The sequence below is a fragment of the Opisthorchis viverrini genome (assembly GCF_000715545.1).
Source record: "Opisthorchis viverrini unplaced genomic scaffold opera_v5_31, whole genome shotgun sequence".
Taxonomy (NCBI): domain Eukaryota; kingdom Metazoa; phylum Platyhelminthes; class Trematoda; order Opisthorchiida; family Opisthorchiidae; genus Opisthorchis; species Opisthorchis viverrini.
The window spans coordinates 1,267,753-1,280,585 of record NW_008751688.1 but is presented as its reverse complement, the minus strand read 5'-3'; the positions used below and the strand labels follow the sequence as shown (position 1 = coordinate 1,280,585).

The 12,833-nt window shown below is 41.9% G+C and overlaps 1 protein-coding gene across 1 annotated transcript in view; it reads left to right on the top strand.

The window, feature by feature from the left end:
- Positions 1-12,833, top strand: part of T265_02575 (hypothetical protein) — a gene marked incomplete at both ends in the record, with an annotated part of 43,994 nt that overhangs the window by 25,339 nt on the left and 5,822 nt on the right. The window contains one exon of the mRNA XM_009166854.1: positions 961-1,050. Within this exon, the coding sequence (XP_009165118.1) occupies positions 961-1,050 (90 nt within the window). The remainder of the gene's footprint in view (positions 1-960; positions 1,051-12,833) is intronic.

The following is a 12,833-nucleotide window of genomic DNA, read 5'->3' as shown; positions in this document are numbered from 1 at the left end:
CTAAGTGTGAATAACCCTCGAACTCAAAGTCACCGTGTGAAAATTCACGGAAATAAACTTTACCTTTGACTTTAGATAAATTGTCTCAACTCACTTTCATGTGATTAGGGCGATCGGTACATCTGACGTGTTTTACCACCGAGGCACTTAGCATATTACAGATTTTTTCTGCTACCTGCAGTAATGCTTTGGAATCCATCGTTGTTAATCCATACTTTGATAACATAACACTTCATAATTATATTCATGTTTCCTTGATATAAATTTTTGAGAATTACTCATTCGTTTCTAAAGCGGCCAAGTTTTACTCATACCCAAACAAAAATCTAACCGATTCGGTTGGTCAGGTTAGAACTCAGCTTAACTTTTGGCTTGAAATAGCCTGTCCTGATACCGAGTAGTTGCAAGGAATATGGCAACAGATTTCAAGTTAAAAGATGAGAACCGAGTAGAGAAATCGTCGATCTCTTATTGCATGCAATCTCCTCTGGCGGATTGAAGCATTGCCCACGTGCACATCACCATTCCGATGATCGCAACATCACGTGACTGTGTCAATAGTTTAAAAAAGATAATATGCTACTCCAAATTCTCACAAACTGTCTCTTAATTAACCATTGAATTCCGTGAACCACAAAACCACACCAAACCCGTGAAATGTTCATTAGAGCAATAATCCATCAACTAGATAAAGCGAGGCCGTCGCACTTTGCTACGAGATCCACCACGTTTACTGGTAGTCAGGCAACAGTTTATTTACACAAAGCCTTTTTGGAAAAAACAATCCTGATTGCAAACTTGGTTCTACTGGTCACAAGCGCGTGTACGTTCTTTGTGATACCAATGGTACAAATAGATGTGTATTCAACTGAGTCATCAACTAGTAAGTATTCGTACTCATAAAATACCTTACCTAGTCAGACTCCACAGTTACCTGGTCAGCCTATTCTTTCAATTCAGGCAACCGAGCGCTATATGCCTTGCTCGAAAAAGTGGATAACTCCACCAACACCACCGAACTGCTTGATGTGGCATCAGAATCGTTCAGAAGTAAGACTTAACAAATTGTTGTTACTGTTCCCTAACATATACAAATCCATCCCGAAGAATAACCGCAGGTCCGTGCCCATATGAAATCCCAACGCTTCCCTTACGACATCAACCAATGAGCATTGGGCACCTTACGTCTACAAAATGATGTCCTGAGGGTGGTGACTGGCGTGTGAACGCAGTTTCAGCGATTCCTGTGGTAAAACAAATACTGTTAGAGTTCGTACAATAGGAAAGCCTGGAGTGAAAAAAACTGGAGAAAGGGGGCTTTAGAACCTCATTCAGACAGACCTGGTCGACCAAAACCTTTCCTTTTACAATGTCCAGAAGCCGCTTTTGAGACTTCATCAAAAGTGGCTGGTTTGTTTGAATGATATCATATTGCCAAACGTATCTACCCCGAGTCGTCTGGTCTACGGCTTCAAGCCAACTTGTTTTTACCAACTTATGTGGCCGACTCCAGTACAGATCAGTGGTGGCGAATGATTTTAGAACCTTATCGTGGACAGCCAGTACACTGTCGACATTTGATGCATGGGAGTGACCAACCAGTTGATTGGCGTTTGCGAGAGACTCAAATGATCCAGTATCAACTGGATTTCTCGTTTGTGATATTATTCAACCGAATGTGCGACGCATGGGTAATCTCAGGCTACAGCTGATCTAAGATATTCAAGATGTCGAGATATTTATCTACTGAACGATAATCACAGGCTTCCGTATAATAGTTCATCCATCCAATACCCTTTCGACCCTTTTGGAGTTCATCAAGTCTCTGAGTTACCATTAGTAATATTTTCTACTTCAACAGCAGACTTCATGTTAGTGAAGTGTTACACGCATTTTCAGTTGGACTTCGCTTCGATAGGAGAATAGACAAACCAGACTACTCCCTAAAATGTCTATCAGATCTATGTCCTAAGCATTTCATTAACGAAAGACTAAGTTGGGTTCCAAGTGAGTCTTCCATCGAAACCCTATTGATGTGCAACTGAACCCGTTTGTCGAAATCTGTCCAAGGTGGCTTCAAGCAGAGCATGAGGTTGACAGGAACTCTGGGACTGCGTCTGTTTGACTAGCCTTAAGAAGGTCCAACCGGTCACGGGCTGTCGAAGCGTTTTTAGCAAACTTATGACTAGTGCATCACACCCATTACTCAATGTTGTTGTAATATATTTGTGGATTTAGGGTAGCTACATACATGCTCATGTATAACCATGAAAAAAAAAACATAGAGAGTACGAATCAGAATACGGTCACCAGAGCCTAAAGTACAACAAGAAATTATCTCATAATGTTGTTTCTTCGGTATTGCAGAATTTCACCAATTGGACTCAGACGGTTTAAAACGTACCTTGTATCGTATATGCTACCTAGGAGATCAGTCAGACACCGACTGAATAGATTTTGTTTACGGATAAGTTAGTTCACCAAACATTAGTGCCCCGTGTAGTCAAAGCTGACCTACTTTGTTTTCCATGTTTATACGGGAGCCATTTTCAGGTAAATACACTCAAAATAGCGAGACTTCGCTTATTCCGCATTTAGTGAACTATTTTTCAAATTGAAACCATTACCAAGAATGCACAAACTGAATGCTGTTTCGTGGTCCTTAAGTAACAGTCTTAAACGTTCGTATGGCCGGGCGTTTACGTATCTGACCATAACTTCAGCCTAGAAAACAATTTATCCATTTCCGAGTTTTTCAACCTCGGTGCCAAAATAAACCACATTCTTCCATGCCATTCTCGTGAATGTTTCACCACTTCCCAGATGGAACTAGAAGCAGATGGCTACAGTATCAGGCAATATGGCCTTTTGACTTGATTTGTTGCTTGACTGCCCTAATGTTGGATATCATTCGTCGCATACGTCGAGCAAAGCGGTTGGCATACGATTCAGCCCCAATGTTCTGCATGAGCCTCATGCTCTTTACCAGTGGTAAGCTATACATTGTTTTTCTTGTCCATGTTTTTGCTGATCAGTACAAGTAGATGAAGATTTCTGTGGAATTACACCACCCAGTTTATTATTCTACCCTAAACTTAAGCATAAATGTCTAACATTAGTAGTTTCATCCGAATGTCTCGGTGGGATTACTCCAGTATCTATCATTAAGCCATCATCAACTGACTACCACCGGCATATTTTCTAATGTTTTCATTTATGAGCAAAATATGTTTTAAAAAATAGGTGCACCAGAAAACTCAGAAGAAGCACAGCTGTTGTTTCATGTACGATGGAATTCCAACTGATGAAATGGCACGCCCATTCGTGAAACTCGTAAAAATTCATTCGCCGATGTTTGTAGTCGAATGAAAAGAACGCAAGCGCATGGGAACTCCGCAGGCACCATATGAATTTCCGGTATGCAGAAGCCAAAAACAGTTGGAAGACTGTCTTCACAATCAAAATTAGCAGTGATTTACGATAGTGACGAATGTGACTGTGGAGGAAATAAAGATACTGTGACACAAAATATTTGCTGATGATGATATGTTCAGTTCTGAAAATGCCATTCTACTTCTGGTAAGGTCCTGGCGTGCGCATGGACGTCAAAAATCAAAGTGCTTATTCATGAGTTGTGAAGATTTGGAGCCACGCAAGACGATAAGATGTTTCGAATAATGAAGGTTTCCAAATGAAAAGTGCAAGTTCAGGTAGCATGAGCGCAGTTTGTACCACCGAACAACAGCTTATCGGACGGATGCTGTTCCGACTGTGCCACCGGGGATGCTGGCTATTCGTCATGCTTGTACCCCCGTCTCAGGTTTGTCTCTTCGTTTGTGCACCTCGTACTCGGGCTTTTCATTTTAGACCTCACCAAATCCCCTGTTACTGCTGATGAGTACTAGACGGCAAATCCAATTCAAATGCCTGTCACTCGTTGTAGTATAATAGTATTACATTTCGCTGATTAAAGCAACATACTATGATGGGAATTTAGGCTTCAAAAACCATTAGTTTATGATATGTCAACTTTGGAGATTAGCAAAAAGAAGACTGGCCTACAACTATGAATCAAGAAACTAGTATATTTCTAGTGGTTTTTGCTTTATTTACAATGCAACTTCGATTGTTCCACAGGGTTTTTCATCTTCTGAGATACATACCTATGTTTTAATGTCGTTCTTTTCACTAAGCAGCTACCAGGCCTTTTAGGTGTATACGCGTCACTCGATGTGCGGTCTCTAAATATTCATTTTAGGTTAGAAATCACAGCTGTTGATAAAAAAAGTTGAATTTATTTATTCATTAGGCGAACGAGCCAACAAAATGGGAAACAAAGCAGAAAGCTCGACATAAGATCGAGCGTAAAAGTGACGGCTCACAACCGGTTTCCACCTCCATCATGTGGTCCTCAAGCTTCTGTCAACTTTTTGTTCTACTCGAACAAATGGAGCGTTAAAGACAGATTCATCTGAAACCTTAGCTCACGATGTACCGTACAAGTGCTGTCTTATATTCCAGTTGGTACGATATTCGAGATATCGCAACATGTTTTCTTGACAACACACGCCGCAGCACCTACCCAAAGGGGACAAAACTAGCTGTAGGCTCTCGAACCTTATGAGTGGCCTTAATTCAAGGGAAAGTGACTATATATTTCAAAGTTGTACCAGCTGAAGTTAGACTGTGCGCAGAATGTTCGAGAATATCGTTAGCGAAAGATCTGGCTGGGATGCAGATGCATCCTCCGCGTTGTGATCCCATTGAAGCTATTCTTCTAAGTATGAATATAACATTGAAACCTTCCCATGTGAGTGTGCGTAAGGCCCAAAAACGTTCCATTCGCGGTACAGTTCACCAGTTATATTAGAAACAGTGAATTTCATAGGCAACACGAGTACGCATAACTGTCTGCGTGCAACTTTTGTGAGCATGTAATCCTAGAGAGGAATTTTTCGCCAAGACTGTGTGAATAATCTACACGGTAACAGTAACAAACTCCAATTGGTAAACTGCGTGTCGCATGTGTAAAATACAGAGTGAATATGAACATTAGTCAATAGCCTGCAGACCAGTGATATACCCTGTCCTTTCGAAACCTGGCAGTTGGTCCAGAGATATCTTACAACCGGTTAAGAGCAAGGGAGTGGAAAGCTTCAGTAGCACTGTAATGTGCAAGACAAAGTTCAATTCTTTTGCAATCACCCAGAAATTATACAGTCACTATTTTACTTCCGATTATTCCAGCTTTCGTTCGCACCGTCTTGTGCTGTTTCTACTACGCCATTATCATTAAAATGACACATATGTTCGAAAAGTTGAATAGCATGCTTGGTTACGGGTCAATACCTGAATGGGGACCTCTTCGCTTCCGCATGCGCGCACCTCGAGAATTCTTCGCGGTTTCACTTTCTGGGTTGTTTTTATCTATGCTAACTCTCACAATGATTTTAGACTATATGGACCCAGTATGAGAAAAGTGCTACTGCTTTTTTTGGGAATAAACAGTTTGTCGATCCGACAACATGCCTTCTGGTAACCGGAGGTGTCAACAACTTACTGGAGGTTTACTGAATCGCAGATAGATAGAGACACAGAAAAGAACTTCTCTGAGGCAAACTGAATCGGTTACTATTTCTCCCATTTTGGCATAACTTCGTGGCAAGAAAACCGGAACGACTGCGAGTTTTATAGGAAGTTATTATTTGCATCGCACGTCCGTCACACGAAGGCCCTCTTGGATGGTGCGAAGTGTAATCCGCCCTGAGAAGTTCAGCTTCTTGTTACATCATCCCCATCATTATTGACCGCAACCCCACAAGGGAATATTGGTGCTTCATTGCTGAACAATCGTATGAATTTGTGTGAACAGAGTTCTACGAAGGAAAGAAGAAAAATAGGTGCGAGAGGGGAACATTGCTGCTCTGTGACAGATATCCGGGATGCCTACACCTTCAACACTTAGTCAAACAACCTAGGAGGAGGGTGACGGCATTTGCAACACTAGTATCGGTTGATCTCCATATCCGTCGGTGTCTCGAGTTGGGTGAAAGTGTACGACCACGTGCCCACGTCAGACCGTCCAGCGTTAAACCAGTACCACTCAGCCCTCTGTTAGCCCGATGGGCGTGATTACGATGCACAGGCCCGGCAGCCAGGTGGGTATAAAGGCGGATGATTTGATCTCATATTATTCTGAATTGTTTATATCCGTTTCCACCAGTAATTACGTAAATCGTCCTTTGTGGGACGACGGGAATAAAACTAATTAAATCTGATGCAAGTTACCCCGGAGAATGACAACTTCTAGCTTTGGAGCTGAGGCATCAAGTTGCGAAAGTAGATTTGAATATATGACTGCTGCTTCGTCTGCCCTGAGTGTCATTAGCTGATCATTTACTTAAAAAAGTCTTTCACTCTCGTAGAAAGACGTCGCTTGGTTAGGTGAGTTCATGTGATACCAAACAGGTAAGCTTGTGGAAGGAGTGCTTTTAACCAGTCACTGTCCTTTAGGGCAGAACGGAGAATCTCCGCCTAACGAGTATATGTCACATGGAATCGATTCTTGTTTAGCATGCTGCTAAAACTAGGAACGTACTTGAAGTGGAATACGCGTACGATGCAGACGTTGTGATATTTGTTTCCAGTGCCATCCACCATGTCTGGTTATCACGTCCCAAATTGTGTACCTTCCACATTTCTGATCCGCATACCAGTGTGGATTGTAATGTTGCAGCGTGTACTTTGCTCTTGAGAGAAAAGCTACCATCAACCCGGCATCAAAAGCTGTCCTGGCACCCTGATTTGAGAAGTGACCTCGACCTCAGCCAGGCAAGTACTCGGTCAGTCTGTGCCAAAAAATAACTTGTAAGCTGGGGCTACAAGCTTATTTCAAGTTTATTTTTGCAGGGTGTTTTTTCCCTCTTTTTTCAGATTGTAACCAATACCGAAATGCTTCACTCTTTCGGTATTCCGTTTTCATACAAAACACCCTATTAAATAGTCATTAGACCGTTCACTGGCGCTTCACCACTTTCCCCGAATTGTTCAATGTGTCTTGTCACGTGTGCGGAAGGAGACCCAGCCCCGGATTTCTGTGGCTGGCAAGGATCAATGTTAGAGTTTCACAAGGCTTCAGTGAACTCTTCCATGGCATGTATCGAAGCCAGTCCTTTAATTGCTACACCTACTTACGGATGTCGATGGAATTAACTGATGTAGATTGTGAATGCTCCATAAATGGAGAGCTTTCTCCACCCTACGAGCTCCAGTAAACCACCATTATTCTCCGTCATTTTTGGTTATCTGAAGTTTCAGAGATTCGCGTATCCAACTTGGTAGCTAAGTGTTGATATTACTTTCCTGGTATCAAGAAGATCTGTTGATGTCGACGAGATCTTGTGTTTACTTGGTCGAATTAAATGGCTCGAGAAAATAGTTTTTAAACCTGATAGCGTTGCTTCCACGATTTTATCCACTGCTCCGCTAACCATCGTACATCATTAGGTTGACCGTGCAGTTCCAGAAGCCCATCAGTCAGATCAGCTCGATGACGAAACCCGTTGAATTTGCTGAGAAAAACAGCTCTGCTTCGGTAAACGCATTCCTTGGGAAAAGCGGATTTACAAGCGAAACCACACGATGACATGGTCGGAATCAAAATGGGCACCTCATAAGTGACAACAACTGAGGCTTTCCATCGAAAACTGGTGACCATGAGATCCAGATAAACCTGGGACTAACAAGAAGGTAGCGAATACAGCTTGTTTTCTGTGATTGTTTTTCCTGGCCAAAGCATCACAACTTCATATGGTAACAGAAGTCACATAAAAAACTCATGTAGAATACACGGGTACGTGCTTCATAGTGAAATAATGATCGAAATGAAAGTAATGGGATTGAACTTGAGGTGCACTGGTCAGTGTCACACGATCAAGCAAGTGGTACCGAAATTTGCGCAGGCCAGCTCGAATTCAGAGGGCATACAAATTATTTTTGGACGTAAGGTTACGGATCATGCAGTCGGATTCTAATCACCTCTGTGATCGATAATAGTCTGGATCGCACCAGTCTTGATCGGTTCATAGGTACCCAGTACATACTACTGACGGTGTTTTCTTTGTCAATAGCACGATTTGTTTCGGTAGACGTGATAGAATTACAGCTGAGCCCGGTTTATCCAGCTGCCACTCAGAGACTTTGGGTTGTGTTCTCGCACTCTCGCCTACAAAAGTCTTGTTGTACGACTAGCGTACGATGCCCGGCAGGAGTATACAAATGAGTGCACACAGAAGCACGGCGATTTGTCCTTCAAGTGGGACCTGAGAGTGGGGCTAGAACTGGAGCTTAAGCATACAAAAGCGCTACGCATGCCGAACCAGCAGAATTTCTCAGCCTTCTGGCAATTCATTCAGCAATCGAGTCACCTTTGAATGAGAGTCTTGTGTGTACGGGCTTTTTCCCAAATGAACATTGTTTCGGTTTGCGTTTTACAGGTTGTGTAGTTTTGAGTACGAACCGTTAATTATATCAGTTTTTGAGATGTTTATCCTTGCTGAACAGATATTCTGAAGGGTTCGTACTCAAAATCTTCAAAGTGCAGACCGTTTTCGCTATCATCTCATGACTTATGAGTATATTCAATGAATCTGAGACCAGTTTGCGACTGGTAGGCTTCAGTTGGCGCAAAGTGAACGTTCATGTTGAAGCCTCGTATTGGCTGAAAACAATCTCCCCTACTGTCTGTTTACCAACTGTTTCTTTCTGCTTAGTCGTCCGACTTACGCGTTCAAATTGCTCATCAGAATGACAATATCTGATCATTCTGTTGACTGGAGCAGCCTGAACAATTGTTCCGTGTTGCACCCATATCTAACACAGTTTACCTCGATGATTCTTATCCAAAACCGTACAAAGGAATACGCTTTTACTGCAATAAATTAGTCGGACGCACAATTTATGTTTAATGGTTTTCAGATCACCGACAGAGATGCTGGTCGAAACTTTGGTCAACCCCTCAGTGGTTTGAGAAAAACCGTTTTGTCCCATTTTAGAAAAAAGAAACCCTCACTCTCATATTTAATTCCGATTGCAGAGCAGACTGAACTACCAGCCGAACCCAGTCGTATCCAAATGCAAGGAAGTTACATTAACCAAGATAATCGGCCTAATTCAAACAATCTTGTATTCTGGCTCCATGCCGTTGCGCCTTGACAAACAAAATCCATAAATATCCAATCCACTGATAGCCGGAAAGACGTGATCAAAACTGTGGATGCTGAAACAAAATCTAATGTAATCTACCTGAACTTCTCGAAAGTGATTCATTGTTTGGATCGCTAGAAATGAATAGATGTGGCACCGAAGACAGTTGCGAGTAACAACCCAAAATTCCTATGTGAAGGAACTCGGAAAGTAAGGGTCTATCAAGACTAAATCAACTAGTGTGAGATCCGGACAGCCAAGGATCTTAGAGGATGATTGGAGCTATCGGGCTACATATATTCGTGGGCAGTGGGGTCAGACGGATGAAGGCATTAGATGCTGTATTGAGAAATAGTTCTATTAACAATTGGGTTAGTAGTCAGCATGAATCAAACAGAACGTACAATCAGTATTAGCGCAAATGATAAAAAGGAGCAGTGAAACAGTAGGGCTTTCTAGAACCAATAGGGAATAAGTAACAAGTGATATACAAACGCGCGAATACGGGCAGTCAGACAGCGCAACTTGGCCGTATGTAGAGATGACGGCGCAGTACGAACGGAAGGTAAGAGAAGCTGTCTGGCAACCGGATATCCGGTGAATTTGGCCCAAAGTAAACGTACCTGCAGCCTTGAGCTGGCAGTGCGATGCAGCAGCACGGGCCGCGTGTCAAAGCAGAATGAGCGCTTAGGCCCGTTTGAAACAAAGACTGTCTGGTAAGATGCTGGCGTGGAATTCTAGTTGGAGTGGTTGGTAGCACTCTCATCTTCCATCCGAACGGTTCAGAGTTTGACCCCTGGTCGCCGCGCTTTTCCGTCGGATCACTGACAAATAGTCAAGGTTAATAGGAAATTGTAAATGAGGATGTGCAGGCAATAAAGTAGAGAGTAAGCAGACGTTAGAGGAAGTTAAAACCAGACAATGAATATCAAGAGAGCAAAGTGGCCTTATAATAAACAGGCACAATTTACGCTACTTATGAGTAATCAAAACATCAAAGAAAATAACCCCGTTGATTCGCAGGAGGAATCAACCGCTAAAATGCTGGTTCCGGCTCCTTGACAATTTGTAATTTTTAACAATTACCCCACGAATGTATTCATCCGAAATCTCAACTGTCTGGAAATTTATTGCACTTCTGACTCCCATTTGTAGGTAGAATGTATTTAGAAAACGAACATTGGTAATCTTAAGTTAGCAATCATTAATTTACTCACATGCAATGTGTTAACAATGCGCTACCATGAAAATTATTCATATTCCACTAGAGCTCACGTTCCACCATCCAGTTTTGACCAAAATGACACCAGCATGCTTACACAATAGAACCTAATCTTTTTAATCCGACACAACTGATGACACACGGAATTTCGTACTTCTCCATAGAGCGTTTGGGAAATTTCGGACCAAAAGTTTGTTGCATTTTAACTGCATACATTCGTTCTCATAGAGAATATACCACTCAACTTTGGCGGAAATCGTCAGAAATGATCAATCATCACTCGACGTGGCTGGGTTGTGAATATCAGACGTCTAAATTATAAAAGGGAAGTATAAATCGCTGGTCCGTTATCTGTAAAGTGCTAACTACTCTTAAGTGTAGGTCTTAGCTGTGCTGAGGATATTGTGCCACACGTATCTCTGAACTTGCCACATTCAGCCCCCTGGTTAGACTGAGGAGAGCTTTTGCAACAGGTATACCAACTTTTCACTCATTTCATTTCCATTATCTTCATCAAACATTCCTAATAAGCAGCTGAAGCCCATTTTGTACACTTATCGTTAGTGTGAAATATTAATTCAGTTCAGCTGATCTAGTTCCTTGTTTTTGTGACTATCTCAACCCCCCCCCCCCCCCCTGTTTATGCTTCTGTATCCACTTTTTACTATCGGGAATAATCAGCTCATGGATGTAAAAAAATTGCAGTTAATATTTTAAACGGAACACTACTTCCAAAGTTGCTGAAAAGTTCTTGGGAGCCCACGACAGATTTTATTTGTCAGAGATTATCAGGTTGATCTAGTTTCATATTTTCCGCCCAGTTCATGCTTTAATTGTTTTGACATCAAAGAAGATAAGTTGCGAGCAGCTGCGAAGTTCGTAGTATATAAAGCGCATGAAAGACGTACATATATTTCTGTCGTTCAAACAAGCCTTCTTTTGTCCCAGCGTGACCATCATTGTTCATCCGTAATGAAAGTCTCGAATAGATCAATCTCAATAGCACATCTGGGTTTATTAGCTTCATTTAGCTATTTCAAAAAATGATTGGAACAAATATCGATTCTGGAAGCCAAACTTGTGTCTAGTAAAACTTTGCACATGCCTAACTTAGGCATTTTTGTTGAAGAAAAATTAGCACATGGTTTGACCAAGGCAACAAGACCCTAACATTCCCATTCCTGCATATCCTTTCACATACTGTTTGATTACCAGTTTTTATGCCTGTAGCATCAAGAGAACAGTATCTTTTGCTCATATAAATGTTTGTGTCCACCTCTAGGTGCAGTGATAGAACTGACTGCCCAAGCATTTAGAGCCTGTTGGTGAGGTTGTTTCAACAAGGAGTCATCTGCCTCAGACCATAATGGTGTTACACCTAAACCACTTCTGAAGAAGGGACATGTTTCACTTACGAAAACTGAAATTTAAACACCAATACCTGTTCGAAGTAGATGGCTAGGAGCGGCATCCTCCTAACGCAAGTGAGGGAAAGAAATTATGGCAATAAAGCTGTTCGATGTTTCGGAGATCCTATCTCGACACCGGATAATGCAAAACGAGGTTTCAACTGAAGTATGCTTCATTAAAACAGGGATATCTTTTGTGCAAATCCGTTGAGGATAGACCCAAAATCCGTCTTCTATACGAGATAACTCCGAAATCCATCGTTTCCTCTAATAAGCTAACTGTCATATGCGTATTCAAGCAGCGCTCTTTATAGTAGGTCCCCTGAAAAAGAAGCCACATTATATTTTGCGGGGTGCGAAACACATTTTCTTGACTATCGTCGATTTGTGAATAACAGTGAAAACCAGTGTAGGAATCGTGGACCGAGAATATCATCTTATTTGGACAAACATTTTTGCAGAATTGGATGTATCTACGTGGAATATAGTTGGCGGACTACAAGTAAACGATCAGCACAACCTGAATTGTGAAACTTAAAATCCAAGTGAAAAACAATTATTCTCTGGCGAATTCTAAATTCGTTCCAATCCTCTGTGGAAACCCAGCAAATCAAATCATACCTATCGTCAACAACGATGGAAGAATCCCCCGACGGCACTTACCGAAAAGAATGCGTATTGGTAATACCGTCAATGATACTGCTGCGTGAGTACGCAAACTGGGGACAATACCGCTGCGTGACAATAAAATATGGGCAGCTCTCGGAAGGATGAGGATTCAAAATTCACTTGGCCGAGTGGGAGCACTTCAGTCTCGACCAGCTCCGTAGTTTGACACTTTTAGTGGGTGATAATTTCACTACATTATTCTCATTCTCATTATGAATCTGGTGTTATCTTAGTTTTATGTCACGGCTTGTACGGATCATACGTAGAAACATCTCATATCGAAAGGCTTATGCGAATGAGGGAACTTGGTGCAGCAGAACAGAACTCAA